This window comes from Puma concolor, chromosome B4 (genome assembly GCF_028749965.1).
Source record: "Puma concolor isolate L17-30 chromosome B4, mPumCon1.1.hap2, whole genome shotgun sequence".
Taxonomy (NCBI): Eukaryota; Metazoa; Chordata; class Mammalia; order Carnivora; family Felidae; genus Puma; species Puma concolor.
In genome coordinates, this window is record NC_141673.1 from 71,318,406 (window position 1) to 71,337,254 (window position 18,849).

Sequence of the window (18,849 nt, forward strand, 5' to 3'; positions counted from 1 at the left end):
AAAATTTGGTAAAGTATTCAAAAAGGACACATAGAGATAACTTAGTTGATGAGTTTTATTATGTAGAAAATAAGTTTGTGAGGAAAAAGAGTAGTTTAAATGGAGGCAAAAAGATGTCTGAGGAAATACTGGCGCTAAAATAGTACTAAAATGAATGTGTACAATCTTCCATTTAGTAGAATAAGCTATGAGCATCCCAGGTCCTTTGGCACTAAAGAAAGTATTTTCTCAAAAATATTGTGATCTACAGAGACATCAATTGTAAGTGTCAACAATTTCAGACAGATACCAATAACACTACCTTATAAGGCTAAGAAAATAATGTAAATGGTACCAAGAATAATTATTGTTTGTTTTTTAAGTGATCATGTAATCAAAATTAAAAATTAAAAAATATATTTGTTTTAATACACATGGATATATGTTATTTTTACATTTTAGAAAAAAATGAATTTTAAGTGGCCTTTAAAAGACATTCTATACCTATACCAATATAGTAAAATCAATCTGTTGATTAATAAATATTTCAAAACTTACATAATTTTAATTATATTTAATCCCGTTAATACTCAAAAGAATCGTGTAATAAGCTTATCTAATAAACTAGCAGGTCACCATATAAATAAATATTCATTCAATGAATGAATGAATGAGTTTAGATATCTACCACCTAGGGAGGCACAAAATTGGTTCATTTTGCCAATTTTTTACTGAAGCAAAATAAAATGCATTTTTTTTCAATCTACACTTAGATTTGCCAAAAATCTTCCACTGATTCTATCATCTCTAGTTGAAATTGAAAATGCCAAATAGAAATTAGGACAATTATAACATAAGTCAAAGAAGAAAGTAGTCAGATCATGAAAATTATTCAGTTTCATTTTTTTTTCAATAGCTACAGGTTCACAGTATCTTTTATGATGTATTTTAAAACCTTTATAAGAGGTGCTATTCTTTCAGTGAAAACAGATGGCTTCTCTCCAGGTTTCCTGCTTCATCTCAAGTGTCTGACTCTAACGTGGGCATTGTTTCTCATATAGCCTCTGCTTAGAAGTGAAGAACAATTAGGAATTTTTAAGGTGGCACATGTGTTGTTCGCTCTGTGAACCCCGGTCTATAGTATTAAAGAAACTACTGATATGGACCTAGTGGTCTGTTGTATTTGATATCTTTGGAAATGTCAAAGGTATTTATTTGATATTATACCTAACTTGTAAGTTCCACTACTGTTCTATGCCTAATTGACTCCTTACCTTGTGCACTATCATGTTCACAAAGCAACTCAAGACACTCAGTGAACAACTTAAATAGACTAGGGAAGGCTACTGGAGTCAGGCACAGGGCCGGGATAAACCTTAACATCTTCTGCCAGCCAGGGCAAAAGGAAGTCTTCTATTTCCCAATCAGCCTTCAGATATGTAAGAAAAGAGAAGAATATATGCCAAACATGATTTTACTTAACCATTCATTACCAAAATATTCCCCCACTCACTTAAATACTTCAATTTCTTGAAATATGATGTAATAGCTTTCATAAAGCAACCACAAAACATAATACTAGGCACTTCATTGCCATAAATTTCTTTTTGATGTTTACAGAACATTTAACTACAAATGCAACATACACTGTGAATATAAAAATCTTTAGTGCTCTAAAAATCCTTGGGGCAAACAACTGCTAAAGGATAGCGATTTCATATAAACAAAACACTTAGTGCTGAAATAACCAGGAATTGCAGTATCTCTCTTAATGGTAGTATAATAGAAAGCTATTCTTTACTTTCTTCCAGTCCCAGAAATGAGATGATTTCAAGCACCTATATCTGTCAAAAAGCAGTAAGAATAGCAGCTGAGTTTTCTAAAATTTAAAAGTAATACTTTGGCTGGGATGTCACGTACTGTCGCTTAGCACCTAAAAAGATCTGCACTCCCCTTGCCCCAATTAATGGTACAATTCAACAAATTTTATTAACATGCTAGCAAAAAAAAAAAAAAAAAAACATTAAACCAACTTCTATGTCTATATTCCACCTCTTATTAAGATCCTGATTAAATATTCCCAAGAAAATTATTCTGCTCAGCAAGATAGTGGAGTAGTTAAAAGCATTGAAGACTTTGGAAACTAACTGAAAATTCATACACACACACACACACACACACACACGCATGCACGCACACGCATACACACACAAACATACAGTGCTTGGCGCCTAGGAAGAGGTACTACGTAAAAGTTAAAAAAAAATTACAAGGGGAATAATCTAACTACTTACGAAAACTTTTACCAAAAAAACAACAACAAAACAAAAACAAAAACAACCCACATAGCTTCTTTCTGAAGTTCTAATGTACACTGATATTAGCAACTAGTACTCATTGTATTATTGACTTTGAAAGGAAAAAGAAATATCAGTGTTTCCTGGCTTTTATTTAAACTTCTTTGGGAAAATTATTGATAAATGGTACTTTAAAGGTGTGAAGCATTATGTTAGGAAAATGATAAAGAATGTGTGGACAATCCTTCTTTCCCCACCTGCCCTGAGGAAGTGTAAACCCAGAAACAGAAATACAGTATAATGGAACTGAAAGGTGATGAAATTGGAAATGGGAAAGATGAAACGTGAGTGTTTTCTGCCTCTAATGGGAATGTCTCTCTGTAAGAGATGGCCTTAGTGTCTTTCCTATCTTATTGTAGTTCAATTCAGTACATTTCCATAGATGCCTTTCATACTTAGCGTATAGTCCATAAATTTTTAATAAATGATTATAAATTACATACAATACACCCATAACATACTATGAATTTCCAATAGACATTGAACTCAGAAAAGTCATAGTGGAGCCAGAATTTGGGCTTCTATTCTTAAACATCCATGTGCTATACTACAAACTATTTTACTCAGAAATACTTTTTTTATTTCATGCCATATTGTCAATACTTTAAAAATCCAAGAGTCCTGAAAATTAAAAGACTCTTGATCACAATTTGTGATGCTCTCTGAAAATAGGTTAGACTCTCCTGTCTTATTAATTTTTTAGTGAGAACTTATTATTTTGAAGGAACATGAAACACAATGCTAAAATATTTATAGAGATGTTAAAATATTTATATGTGCAAAAGCAAAATGACCATATTTGGCTCTAAATTTTCTAATGAATAAAAAGGTAATGTAAAAAATAATTCTTCTATTATGCTCTTTGTTTCAATCAAATGACCAGATGAACTGGCAACGATTTTCTTCAATTACAGGTACTACTAAATCTTGTGTCTTTAGGTTTTGTCTGTGTCCACGTTGGTGACCTGCCCAGATCCTCTTCACCCACCGGTACACTCCACTCCCCAAGAACATAGCATGCACCCAGTGGACCAGGCCAAGTGGAGATTTTACCTGCAGCCATATTGACCACATCTTTGCTTGCCTCTTTTCCCCACTCTCCCCTGGGTCTCTCGTCTCCTTACAGGTTTCCCTGAAGAGCACTCCCTCAATAAATCATGTGCTCCCAAATCTATGATGCATGCACTTTTTTAGGGAATCTCACTTAACACAGAATCTTTATAGAAAGAATACATTATTAACTAAATTCTTGAACCAGTTTCCACTTGCACTGTATAAAATAATGAAATGAAACCAACAAATTTATCAAATATGAGGTTAACCAATCATGGAGGTAACTGAAGTCATGAACTGCTCCAAAGAACAGGCAAAGAAAAGAGAGCAAAACATAAAAACTCAGAGTAATGCCAAGCTCTTGGGTTCAGCTCCAGTGGCTAAATATCTCATTTGTGTTCTTCCATTTGTCATATACACTTGCTCAATGAGTTTGCTAACTCTAGTCCTTTGATTCCATCTTTCACAGCATATAAATTCTTCTTTATTATTAAGTTGAGTAAAGCTATTATTGCTACCTTATTTCAGATACTAAATCAATTCAATTATGCTTTATATTCTGCCATTTTGATATCAGTGAAAGAGAAATAATTAGAAAACTGGCATTGATCATAATATGAATTGTCAAGCTCAATTCCAGATGGAACAACAAGCTAGATGTGATGTCAGTTTTATTATAAGCTATTGTTCATTGACAAACTTAGCATTTGCAGTCCACAACATAATGGCAGGTACGTAATAGGAAATTTTGAGCTAAATAAGCTATTATTAACTTGGTGAAATGAAAATAACAGAAATAATCACAACCCTCTCTTAGTAAACCATGGGACAATAATAGAAAATAAGCAGCAAGCATGGGACCACAATAAAAACATGTGACAAATTTTAAGTTAGTATGTATGTGTGTATATATACACATATACATAGATATAATATATATACAAGTTTTAAGTTAGTATGTATGTATATATACATATATACAAATATATAATGTGTGTGTGTGTATATATATATATAATTTCATATCTTCTACATTTAAGCTAGAAGGAATATTTTTCTCTGAAACCTGCAGAAACACTCCCTCACTCTATTCTGTTCCAGATTTGTAAATAAAGACTGATTCAGGAATATTAATTATTCTCAAGCATACACCATTCTTTAATTCTCTCTGCCTCTGTCCACTGAAGTTTAACCAGTTTTCTGTCTTATGTGGGAATAGCTCTGTGCTTAAGTGGCTGAAGGGATATATCTTCACCTCACTTCCTTCCACCCCCAGAGCCAGGAGAAGAACTATGCCAGTGACAGCAATAATGGCCATCCAAAGAACCCTCTGGCAGGATCTCTAAAGCTCAATGTTTGTTTTACCTAAGAATGCCTTTAGGGGCGCCCGGGGGGGCTCAGTCAGTTAAGCATCCAACTTCAGCTCAGACCATGATCTCACGGTTGGTGGGTTTGAGCCTCACATCGGGCTCTGTGCTGACAGCTAGAGCCTGGAGCTGCTTCGGATTCTGTACCTCCCTCTCTCTCTGCCCCTCCCCTGCTTGCACTCTGTCTCTCTTTCTCTCCCTCTCAAAAAGAAACAAACATTAAAAAGTTAAAAAAAAAAAAAAAAGAATGCCTTCTATACTCAAAGGATACATCACAATGCTGGGAGAATTCCATCAACAATCTATTACTTCCAACCAAGGGTGTTTACAAGCATGTGTCCTCCTGGTATGGAAACAAGCTCAGAGGACAAGTGCTTACAGGGGTGAGGGGATAGGAAGACCCTGAACAGTACAGTTCTCCCTCCACCTTTTAGAATGCCCATTTTACAACACTAAGTCACAAAATGGAGCAATGAAAAAAGAAATGGAACTTAATGCTTATGTGCTCTTATCATCCATTTATTCTTCAATAAATGTTTCTTAAGCATCTATTTATGCCTGGTACTGTGCTGAGTGCCACAAATGATACTGGAACGCCCCTCAGGAAGTTTATATCCAAGTAAAGAAGAAAGAGTTTTCAGCTTTACCTCTTAAATAAACACAGCCGTTTGAAACAAAGATAATAGCAATATAAATATGAATTACACCATCTCTTTGAAGGAACAGAACACATGTGAAACATAAGAAGACAAATTTGTCACTCAAATATTTAGAGAGATAATGCAGTACTTACAAAATAGGCACACTTAAAATAGAAGGGAGAAATATATTTTTAAAAACACTTTTTTTTCTACAATCATATTCTTGCCAGAGATTCAATGGAGATAATTAAGCAAATTTTAAGATTTTACTTCTTGTTGTAGTCCTACAAATCCTACAAAGGCTATGTTTTATCAATCTAAAGACATTTCTACATAACATACTAAGTTTTTGTAGCTCTAATAGAACTCTGAATTTCAAGAAGAAAAAAAAAAGTCTGTTAAAATCACACAAACAGTCGCTATACAAATGTGAAATAAAGGTAAAGCCAATGGGCAAACAACTACATTGTTTTTTGTATGTATGACGTCTCTTTACAGGGGAAGCTTTGCTAGTAGTAACACATATACACACAGAAGTCCACAGACAATCCTGGGAAAAATATGCCAAGACCAAGCAAGGTTCCATGAGTAGTAAGACGTGATACATACCATATATGGTTTTATGATGAAAAATGCTTCTTGACTTCAGTCCTCACTATGTGAATTGTCTTCTTTAGGTCATGGCTCAACTTTACCATTTGTACCCTCCCTGGCCCCCTCCCGCAAACATGAACCTCAAACCTGGACTCTGATGTCCCTATCGCTGTCATAAGCCATTTACCATTGACTGCTGTAATAGAAAAGCCACTAGAGCAGGAAGAGGCAAGGGCTGCAGAAAGGAGATGGTTAGGTACAGATAGACAGGAAGTGATTTTTTCTTCTGCTATTAAATGAAGGGCAGAAGAAAATGCCATCTTGATGTCCTCAGAATCCTCTGCCACCTTAGACCTGAGCAGAGCCTGTGATCTTTGTCTTCTGCAGGAGGGAATAGTAAAACTGCAGATATGTACAGTGGGATGGGACGACAGCCCCTGCCCCTCGCTCAATGGCAGAGGGTGGGCAAATTTGTGGATACGTGGCAATGGTGTCGCATGAGACACCCGGTGCTTTTATTTCATGCGTGTCTTCATGACAGAGCTCTTCTCTGCTCGTATCAACACAAAGGGCCAGCTCAGGGCTGTCATTTATGTATTTCTTTTACATGAATTTTTTAAAAATCTATCTGACCAAACAAATGGTGACGTTAACCCTGACTTAATATATTATTTTGTCCTCTGCATGAGGCATCCCACAGAGCTGGGAAAAGTCAGGATTGCCAGGAAGCTGAACCTAGTAGAGCTTGATGCTCGGCAGTGTGAGGGTCAGAGAGATTTGTCAGGTTGGTTGACATCAGCCTTGCCTGGGGATCTCATCAGTTCTGGTGTGCCTTTTAAAACCATGAGGAAGTTTTGAATTATTTCCACAAAAGAAAAATTCTCCGTTTCAGAAATACATTAAAAGGCACACTTTTATTGGAAATGTAAATAGTCACTTACTTTTCCATGACAGTCACCTTCATCATTGATATTCACTTCATGATGAGAATTCTATAGACAAATGAAGGTCAAACCTCCTTAGACTCCTCTCATGAGGAAAACTATTATTTTTTAAAATGTTATCAATGCACACATATGTAGACATATAAATATTTATATGGAAACTTACCACCTAGTCGGTGAATAAAAATGGGAATAGAAATGAGGTGCTCTGGGAATCCTCCCTGTGTGACTGTACTTTCAAATCAGGAGAGCGCTGTTTCTTTTGCCATTTGTATCCCTGTGTCTAACTGGGAAAGGTCAATATTTCATATAACATAAGCAACAAAGGACTTTGGATTCTTTCTCAGTTTACGGAAAGGAAAACATGTGAGGTCCCAGAAGGTTAAGTGACTTAATATCACATTGCTGGGTTAAACCTAAAACACATTTTTCTGGATTCTCAATCCAGTCCTACTTCTGTGGTATTGGAAGTATTGATCAGAATAATAATCTATGGTATTGAAAAAGGTAAAAAGTTACCAGATTAGCTAGTAAAAATAGAAGGTATTACAGTAGTAAATTTAGTAAACTAGGAACATGAGCCAGACCTTAGAGGAAGAGAAAGACCACAGCTAAACTGTGGAATTATTTGCACTCTGCTAGGCCACAAGAGAAGGGCAGAGAAGTGCACAGTAGAAATCCAACCACAAAAGGTAAAGGTCTTTGGTCAAAGCTGCACCATGTGTTTGCCTCTCAGGGCTGCCCTAGAAATTGCCCCCCCCCCCACCTTATGATTCAAAAGAAAAAGATCCTGGGGATCCTGGGTGGCTTAGTTGCTTAAGCTTCTGACTTTGGCTCAGGTCATGATCTCACAGACCCCACGATGGGCTCTGTGCTGACAGCTCAGAGCCTAGAGCCTGCTTTAGATTCTGTGTCTCCGTCTCTCTTTGTCCCTCCCCCATTCACTCTCTCTGTCTGTCTCTTCCTCAAAAATAAACATTTAAAAAAATTTTAATTTAAAAAAGAAAAACAAAAGAAAAAGATCCTAATTTAAAAAATGAAGTAAATTGAGACAGAGCTACATATGGCCTAGGAAACACTATCTTGAGGGAAAGTCTGGGGAGGGATTCGGTAGAATTGGGCCACAAACAGATACTGATGTCATCATGGGAAACAAAATGATTTCTGGGGGTGCCTGGGTGGCCTGATCAGTTAAGCGTCTGACTCTTGATTTTGGCTCAGGTCATGATCTCACAGTTTGTAGGTTCGAACCCCACATTGGGCTCCACACTGATGGGGGAAAGCGTGCTTGGGATTCTTTCTCTCTCCTTCTCTCTCTCCCCCTTCAATTCTCCTGAAAACTACAGACTGAGGTCACAGGGCTTGTTGGTCTGTGCTTCTCCCCTGACTTTGCTCAGGGGCAGTGTTACGTGGAAATCAGGAAGTCATGTGCCTTAGTGTGTCCTGGCACTGGAGGCTGGAAGGGAACTGTAGACATTCTGGCCCCCGGGCCTGGGATAAGCTGGGAAAAGCATGAATGTCTACAATAAAGCATTCATGTCCACCTCATACTGCAGCATTTTAAGTCCTATTACAGGACCACACACTTAATCTTCATAGAAACTTGTAGCACGGGCAGCAACTACTAACCCCTTTAGAGAAATGTACAAGCAGGCTCAGAGGATTGTATATTATTTGTGGAAGATCAAACTATATGTGGCAAGGTCAGAGAATCCAAATTTCTGATTTCTCTTTTCCATTTTATTAAGCAGACTCACCATCAAAATGGAGTAAAAAAAAATCACAATCCACAGTTAATGCAGATATTTTTCAAAAGGCATTAGCTCCTATTTCAAGAAAGTTACATGTTTAAAGTTTTCTTTCTAAATAGGTTCCCTTTTAAACGGCAAACTATTTTCTATTTAGTTTCCCTTCTAAATGTTTTTCCCAATGGAAATAGAAACTTTTGACATGAGGCAGCCTGGTCTTTATGTCTGGCTTATATTCATTCTCTCTCTCTCTCTCTCTCTCTCTCTCTTAGTTTTCTGTATTTTTTTTAAGTAAACTCTATGCCCAACATGGGGCTTGAACTCAAAACTCTGAGATCAAGAGTCACATCTCTACCAACTGAGCCAGCCAGGCACCTGATGTCTGATTTGTTCTAACTGTCACATCTAGTGACTACAAATAAAATAGATCACTTTTCAAATCTAGATCTTAAAGTTAATGGAACGGGATACATTTGGTAACCTGTTCTGTTAACATTCTAAAATTGAACACAGTGATAGGAGGCTCAAAAACTAGGCTATACAAACCTTTTGGTAGTTACTTAGTACTCTTGCAAGATGATCACAGTAGTAGCAGTTAAGATGTAACTGCTTCCTGTCTCCTGAAAACACCTGCTCTAGGTAAGACACAAAGCTATCCATAGAAAGGGCAGTAACTGTTGTGACAACCTTTGGAACACTTTTGTAGGGGCATGTCCCTACATGTGACATGGCAGGGCATCCTTTCCTTTGGTTGGTCCTCTCATTTTCAAGTGAATGGAAGAATAAAGCTAATTATTTTGAAAGGCATCAACAAAGGTTAATACGTTCCATTTTTATGAGAGTTATGCTCTTTGTACTCTGAGGTTCTCTTATAAACTTATAGGACCTAGAGCCTTTGAGCTACATACTATATTTAATTAATCCAATGGTTAAAAACAGAGTTATTCATTTATCAATGGACACTTGGGTTACTTCCATATCTTGGCTATTGTCAATAATGCTGCAATAAACAAAGAGGTGCATATGTCTTTTCCAACTAGTGTTTTTGTTTTTGGGAGTGAAGAAGATGTAATACACACACACCTACACACACCTACACACACACACACACACACACACACACAATGGACTATTACTCAGCCATAAAAAAAGAATGAAATCTTGTGATTTGCAAAAACATGGATGGACCTAGAGGGCATAATACTAAGCAAAATAAGACAGAGAAAGAGAAATATCACCTGATTTCACTCATATGTGGAATTTAAGAAACAAAACAAACAAATAAAAAGAGACAAACAAACAACCAGACTCTTAAATACAGAGAACAAACTGAGGGTTGCCGGAGGGAGAGTGGGCAGGGGGATGGGATAAATCATTGATGGGTATTTATGGAGGGTCCTTGTTGTGATGAGCACTGGGTGTTACATATAAGTGATGAATCACTAAATTCTACTCCTTAACCTAATATTACACTCACTATATGTTAAATAATTGGAATTTAAATAAAAACTTGAAACAAAACAAATAAACAAACAAAAGAGGCAAAAAAAAAAAAAAAAAAAAAAAACAAAAACCACCCAGATTCTTAAATACAGAGAACAAACTGGTGATTCCTAGAGGGGAGGTGGGTGGGGAATGGGTGAAATAGACAAGGGAGATTAAGAGTACATTTATCTTTTTTATTTAAGCATTTGTTTAATATATATTTTTGAGAGACAGAGAGAGAGAGCAAGCAAGCAGGGGAGGGGAGGGACAGAGGGAGAGGGAGATACAGAATCCGAAGCAAGCCCCAGCTTCTGAACTGTCAGCACACAACCCGACGTGGGGCTCGAACTCACCAACCATGAGATCATGACCTGAGCCAAAATCAGACACTTAATCAACAAAGCCACCCGGGTGCCCCAATAGTATACATTTATCTTGCTGAGCACTGAGAAATGTAAAAATTGTAGAATCATTATATCAGACACCTGAAACTAATATAATACCATACGTAAATTACACTTGAAAAAAAATTTAATGAAAACAAAAAGCAAAAAAAAAAAAAAGACAGAAGTTACTCTCTTGACAGAGGAACTCAGCATGAAATATGGTTTGTCTATTTGTTGCAGGCTTATAATAAAAAATATGAATAATGCACCATTAAGTTAGTATGTTCAATGAAGAAAACAAATGTAGAAAACTATTTTAAAAGCCCTAGCTACCCTTGTGATGAGCATAGCATAACATACAGAGATGTTGAGTCAGTACATTGTACAACTGAAACTAATGTAAATTAGGTGTCAACTATACTCATATAAAAACATTAAATGAAAGTAAAATAATATTAATACAATTATAAATATGTGCTATGAAGAAAATTTTAAATAAAAATAGTCATTAAGAATACTTCTTCTGAGACAGGCCAGACAACATTCACATGAAAACTGCACATGTCAAAAAAAAAAAAAAAAATCCTTTTTTGACAGACACAATTTGACATGTGCAATAGGAAATAAAAAAAAATTCTATTAATTTTATGAATGTGTATATGTTTGTATGCCCATACATATAGATAGATATGTATGTATGTTATAAATAAATATTTCCTGGTGGACAGCCATCATTAATATTATAGTTGCATTAATTTTCCCCCTGAAGTAAACAAATACTACATATAATATCTAAATTTTCTGTATTCATGAATTTGTTTCACTCAAAAGAGAAGTAACTCTTGCTCTAAATCCATCAAAAGTGGTGTTTATCCAACATTATGAACATGTCTTCCAGTTAATGTTTGAAATGGGTGAAGTTAAAATTTCTTACCATCCAAGCTGTGACAAAGTCCCCCATCCAGGTCCCTACTGCAGCTAATTTCATGAAACTTTCATTTCGGATGCCCATATAGTCTGTAATGATATATGCTCTGTGGAAACAAACACACAAGACATTGTCCAGACTGAGAGAGCTACATCGTCAAAGAATTCTGGTTCAGCAACACGCAAAGGGACTTCCCTCCCTTTCAACAAGATCTCCCGCTTTTGTCTCATCACATATGCTTACAGATCTGAAAGGCTCAGAAGAGCTCTGGGGGTGTCTGGGTCAGTTCCAATTAGATTTGAAGGCTGGCTGTGGCTATACCAATTACCACGTGCATTTCATTTTCAAGCTGTAAGACTGACAACAGCTTTTGGAAAATCAAACAGAGGTACTCAGCAAAGGCATCATTTCATGCTCACTCAGGTATGAAGAGAGGGGAAACAATTCCTGAGTTAGAGTAACTTGAAAGGGAAGAGAAAAGCTCACTTTTCTTTCAGTTCTGTCAAATCAGAACTATTGAAGACATACTGGGACTAGGCTTTACATAGAATATCATACCTGAACAATAGTCAAAAAAAGGTGCATTTGAGAAAAATTTTAATGCAATGAAGTAACGTAAAATTTGATTCAAATATATGTGGTTTAAATTATTACTTAAATAAATAACAATAACCAGAAGATTTTATTTCACCTCTTTTTGTGTCACAATTTCTTGTCCACTTCCTATAACACTAATTCATGTTCTTTACAGCCCAAAGAGAGTCAAAGGCATGACTGATCATTAAATGCAAGTAACAAGACTATACTTACTGCATGTAATTTCATTTCTTTCTTCTTATTTGATTTCAAGAAAATCTAAGTATTATTTTCCTATGGTACAATTTCTCCAGGAAAACTGGGACACAGGGAGATCACTTAACTCACCCAATCAATACCACATAACTGATGAATGGTAATTAGGAATCAAATTTCCCTCTCTCTCTCTCTCTCTTTTTAAGTCTAAGGTTTTTTCGCTCAGATTTTTTTTACATTAAATTTTGTTCCTTTTCTTAAACATAAGAGTATTAGTTAACCTTGATTCTTCTTAAATGAACTTTAAAATAAGATACAGTAGAAAATGATATGTTTGTTATTTAGTGAAACTATAAAGAAATACATTTTTGAAGTCATTGAGAGGTAAATCATCTCCAATTTAGTTTTTTTTTTCTGGAGTTATTTCAGATAGTTTTTTTATCCATAATATAAATAAATATTTAAATGGTTTTACTTAACAAAAATAAACTTATGAACTCTTGAAACAACTTTTTCCCACATGCTTCATTCACCAACCTTAGAAGATCTTTATAAAAATCTTAAGATCTCACCTCAAAATTCTGGGTCTCTATTCCATGGATTTCCATAATGGCCAAAGAAATCATAGCTATCATAAACTGCTTGCTTACAATATTCCAGAGATCACTATTTGCACTTTAAATACAGTGTCTCCAATACCTTCCAAGTCAGCGCAATGAAATGTATTATGATTCCTGTTTCACACATATGGAATTGAGGCTTCAAAGAGTTTTTGCAACTTTCTCAAGGTCAAGCATCTAGTAAATAGACAAGGTTTGAATCTAAATGATTGTCTCCCAAATGCAGGCACTTAACCACTATGCTGTATCTTCTTCCTATAAGGGTTAGTGAGATATAAAAAACACAAAGAATATCTATTCTGTTCCCCAGTATTTTAGAAGACATGAAGATCAAGACTTATATCCTTTGAGGATAATTCATAACAGAAGTCAAGAGCAGCATGCAGAGGCTGCAGCCCCCCAGAGTGACGATGAGTCTTGGATTCCCACCAAGTTCACCAAACTAAACAGCCTATGCATGAAAGCCCCCAAGTTAACTTGGACACCTTGGTCTTACTCCCCTCAGTATCACTATTACTGAACAGTTCTTGGGCAGTGAACTCAGTGTACTTTAGAGTATTAGCTCTGATAACTGTCCAGCTCTTTCAGTGACATTTCAAAGGATGTGTTGAATGCCACATCCCTATCTGTTACTTTGCCAGTGAGTTCTAGAATCCATTGAACTAGGATGGAAATTTTGGGGTACACCCTTTGTGGTAATATAGGTATGTATAAGAGAAGACAATCTCTTATTTCAGTATCTAAAAATAGGGATGAAATGAGGGCACCTGGGTGGCTCAATCGGTTAAGTGTCCAACTTCAACTCAGGTCATGATCTCACAGTTCATGAGTTTGAGCCTCTTATTGGGCTCTGCATCATAGCCTGCTTCAGAATCTCTGTCTCCCTGTCTCTCTGCCCTGCCCCTTCTGGCAGAGTCAGTCAGTCTCTCTCTCTCTCTCTCTCTCTCTCTCTCTCTCTCTCTCTCTCTCAAAAATAAACACTTAAAAAATAAATAAATAAGTAAAATTAGGGATGAGATAGATAAGCTTGCAAGAGATCAATGATCCAGCCAAGAACTACAAAAAATCTAAATAAAATATTGGCAGTCTCAGTGAGTTAGAGAGACAACATTAGAAACTTAAGGAGCCATGATCCTCATCTTGAAGGGGTCCAGAAGGAAGTATGATACACAGCTGGCTTTACTTTCAAGACATTTGTCAAATTATGAATTATGTTCGGGGGGAGGCTAAGAGACGAAGCAGAAAGTCTGTGAGAAGCACAGCAGAGCTTTGGCAATTTTACCACGTTAAGGAGACTATTGTACTTCAGATCCTGCCAGAAGGAAAGGACCAAGAGAACACACAGAGCAATGGAAGGCTAGAGAAAACCAGAGATGGATGGGTCCTTGATAAAACTGAATCAGTCCTTCCCCACTCCATTTCATGACTGGATTAAGGTGATGAGCTTCTATTCTACCCATCCAACAGAGGAAAGAGTGAACATTTTCTAGAAGAATAAAATATCATCTAGATCCTCTACGTGTTTTTATATAGAACATCCATCAGACATTGAAATATTACTAAGATATCAAGAAACAGGGCCATACCACCAAAAATCAAGAGAAAAGCCATGTCTAAGACTTGATAACAACAGGGAGTTATTTTGGCTATTCTTTTCACCTTCATTCCCCAGCACTTAGAGCACTGCCTGCATATAATAAGTGATCAGTGAACATCTGTTTAGTGTATGAATTAATGAAGTGAATCAAGTTATTCATGTTTCTGCATGGCATGGGTAGATCTATGTATGTGAAACCCTAGAAACAGCAGTAAAGCGATATTTGAACTGTGGGCATGTGGTGAGTACTGAATACTATGGTAACAATGAAGATGAGATAGCACAACTTATGAAATAACTACTATATATATATATATATATATATATATATATATATATACACATACATACATACATAGAGGCTATATAAAAGGTAGTAGGTAGTAGGTATTCTGGCTTTTGCTGCTTTAGAGAAATATACAGAAGAATTACAAATTTGCTGCCTGACATAAAAATTTGCAACTACTAGTTCATTGATCTGCATACCCTATAACAGTAATATTTCCTGTACTGGTTGCAAAGGACAGAGTGTGCTTATGTTTATATAAGCAATGTTAGCCAGTTTGAATATCACATTGAACTCTAATAAAGTGAAGCTGTGAAGCTTCATACCTAATGTTTTAGGGAGTGATTCAGAATAAAATTCTATTTGCTAGGAGGCACCATTAACATTTTTAGTTTCGCTTGGAGTTGTAGCTAATTGTTTCAACTATTCCTACATCTTTTGTTTGTTTTGTTTTATACTTTAGCTAATTATTTCCACTGTGCATAGATCTAGAAAATCTTGCGGTTTACCAGCCTTCCAGGTAAATATCAATAATATCTTTAAAATATCATTTCTTTAAAAATTCTAAATGAATTTCTTTACAGGCTATAACTTCAGTTTTTATTTTTTCTTGAGATCTCAAGCCTAACTGTCAAATCCGTAACAGGTGGGTGTTAACAGCAATATACAGGACCTTAGAAATGTTCATAATTATCATAATAGCCTGAAAAGCTATCAAGACTATTGTACCTAGTGAAAACTATGTACTAAATGGGCATAAACGAATCAGGCTCTAAATAGTCAATAAAACTATAATCTAGTAAATTGATCTTATAGGGGAGAGTCTTGATCACTAGCAACAAAAGTTCCAGTTCACTTCAGTCTATTACTTATATGTACATGAATATAGTCAATGCCAGGTGATTTAGGAGTTGAGTTTCTGAAAGTTTAACAGGAGGCAGTAAACATAGATCACCAAACCAATATGGATTCATGCTTCACTGAAGATCCATCTGTGGCCAGCTGGATTCATAATGTCACAGCTGTCTCTCCCAGCCATGTTTGGGCAACATAAACAAGATTGGGGGCTTCATACACAAGTAAATCATAGATAAGGAGTTGAGTTACATGAGTACAGTCCTGCATTAAACATAATGAAACTAAAGTGAAAATTCTAAGTATTCTTACAACGTTGGGGAGAAAATTTGTCACTATAAAGCACCGGGAGTTAAACCTAGAGTTATTACGATTTAACCTTCTGTCAATCCTTTTGTGTTTGTAATGAAATGATTAACAGTCTTCAATCCAGTCTATTATCCAAATAACCACATTTTAGCATTTTTGCTTAAAATTCCTAGTTCTTGCTTATTGAAAGGCTTTGATGGAGCTCAGTACATGTGTATAAACCTCTCAGGCAGGAACTAGGGTATAAACCTACAAAGCAAGATCCATTGGAAAGTCAAAATCCTACAGATAATTGTTAGGAGTAGCCTGGAATGATTAAATGTGCCTCTAGGCCTAAGAGTTCTTACAGATAAAATACCACCTCAAATTTCCCAACTTCAGCCATAGATCCCCTCTAATTTTTATAAGGAAGACGTATATAAAAAGACTACAGATGGAGTTTTCATTGAACAAACTCAACCCTGAATGTGAATACATTCACCATACATGAACTATTCCTTTCATCCCTTGCTTTGTTTCAGCCCATTCAGTGAAATTCATCTGTATTAGATACAGAAACCTTAGTATGTCAGCAATTCCTCCCCTCTTTTACTCCTAACATTTGATTAATCACTAAGGTTACTTCTGAAAGGCTCACAAATCTATGCTCTTTTTCTGTCATCACTACTACCTACCAATGTCTCAATCCTGTTCATAAGCCCCTCTAATCTGAATTAAAGCAATAGCTTCCTTCTTCCCTGTGACTGTCTTCCTCTTATATTAGACTCACTATTACCACTACAATGACTTCTAGGGAAGTAATGCATAATACCACAGGAGAAGGTATCTTAGAACAAGAAAGTCCTAGGTTTGCAAACCACCTCCCACTCTATAATCTGGGACTAATGATCAACTCAACCCCTTACCTGTAGAGTTGGGATAAAAAATAACTATTCCTCACAGGGGTTTCTTGAGGATTAAGATTATTTCATTTCTGAAATAGGAAGGTAAAGCTTCTAATACAACAATTTCATAATAGGAGTGTAAAACATAGCAGACCTCTAGCCTACTGGCTCCCACTTTCTAAAATAATATAGTGGTTCCCACTGTCAAAGAGTAAAGCATGGATAAGAAGACCGTCCACTCTCTGCCAAGCTTTCCTTTCATTTGGACTCCTCTCCTTTCATCTCACAATCTCCTTTTATTATGCCCTCCACCTCACCATAAAATCAACCTCACCAAAAACCCCACTATTCTATAATGCACCTTAGTATCTTTGTGTGCAATGCTCTCTTTGTCTGGAATGCCATCCCCTTTCTTCTGGTCTGAGATTACTAACTCAGCCTAGCCACTTAGGTCCCCCACCATTACCCCTGAAAGCTGTCCCTTCCCTGGTATTAAACATAACACTTGGAATATATTTCTCTTAAATAATTCTCCTAAAGTATTTTATTGATTTTCTCACACTGTCACTCTTTTCCACAAGACTTAGCTCATCAAAGAACATGTTTAATTTGCCCAAGCAGGTGAATTTTTTTGCCCAGTTTATACTATGATTTAGGGTGTAATAAATATTTAAATGAACTAAGTGGTCCATTGATTAATGTAAAATTACTTAGATCATCTAACACCAGAGTCAAACTAGGAAGAGGATAAACAGATAAAAGATTAAAAAAAGAATCTGCAATAATAGATAAACTAAAAAGAAACATCAAAGATGAGTAGGCCACATAATTATGATATTTTAACAAAGAACAGAATATCATTGTATCATTTATATTTCCCTCCTAGAATAACAAGTTAGAAGTAAAAATATAATCAAATCAAAATGAAGAACACATCTTTGACTTTCTGCAATTACATGTTGTAAATTATTTAATTTGAATGTAATTTAGTTGGGTAATAAAGAAAAAAATAAAATATAATAAAATCTCTGCATGATAGCTACAGAATCTTATTATTTAAAAGAATCTTTTTAAATTAAAAATAGAACTACCATATGATCTAGTAATTCCACTACTGGGTATTTATCCAAAGAATATGAAACCACTAATTCAAAAAATATATGTACTCCTATGTTTACTGCAACATTATTTACAGTAGCCAAATTATGAAAGCAGCCCAAGTGTCTATCAATAGATGAATGGATAAAGAGGATGTGGAATATTACTCAGCCATAAAAAAGAATGAGATCTTGCCATTTGTAACATTGATGGATCTAGAGAGTATAATGCCAAGTGAAATAAATCAGAGAAAGACAAATACCATATGATTTCACTTATATGTAGAATTTAAAAAATAAATGAAAAAAGAAAAAAAGAGAAACCAAAAACCAGACTTTTAAATATAGAGAACAGGGACACCTGGGTGGTTCAGTTGGTTAAGTGTCTGACTTTGGCTCAGGTCACGATCTCATGGTTTGTAGGTTTGAGCCCTATGTCGAGCTCTGTGCTAACAGCTCAGAGCCTGGAGCCTGCTTCAGATTCTGTCTCCCTCTCTCTCTGCCCCTCCCCCACTCACACTATCTCTCTCCCTTCCTCCCTCCCTCCCCCCCTTCTCTCTCTCAAAAATAAATAAACATTAAACAAAATTTTAATAAATAAATAAATACAGAGAACAAACTGATGGTTACCAGTAGGGAAGCAGGTACTGAGGAGACACAAAATAGTTGAAGGGGACTAAGAATACACTTACCCATATTCAGGAAAGTCACAGGATATAAAATCAATGCACAGAAATCTGTTGCATTTCTGTGCACCAAAAATGAAGCAGCAGAAAGAGAAATCAAGGAATTAATCTCATTTACAGTTGACCAAAAGTCATTAGATACCTAAGAATAACCCTAACCAAAAGGCAAAAGATTTGTACTTTGAAAACTATAGAACACTTATGAAATAAATTGAAGAAGACACAAAGAAATGGAAAAACA

The 18,849-nt window shown here is 35.8% G+C and overlaps 1 protein-coding gene across 6 annotated transcripts in view; it reads right to left on the reverse strand.

The window, feature by feature from the left end:
• The window catches only part of TMEM117 (transmembrane protein 117), a 497,242-nt gene that overhangs the window by 234,957 nt on the left and 243,436 nt on the right, over window positions 1-18,849 (reverse strand). For 5 of the 6 annotated variants that reach the window (XM_086713605.1, XM_086713606.1, XM_086713608.1 and 2 more), the window contains one exon: window positions 11,489-11,588. The exons of the other annotated variant lie outside the window; for it this stretch is intronic. In XM_086713605.1, the coding sequence (XP_086569731.1) occupies window positions 11,489-11,588 (100 nt within the window). The remainder of the gene's footprint in view (window positions 1-11,488; window positions 11,589-18,849) is intronic. 6 annotated transcript variants of the gene reach the window in all.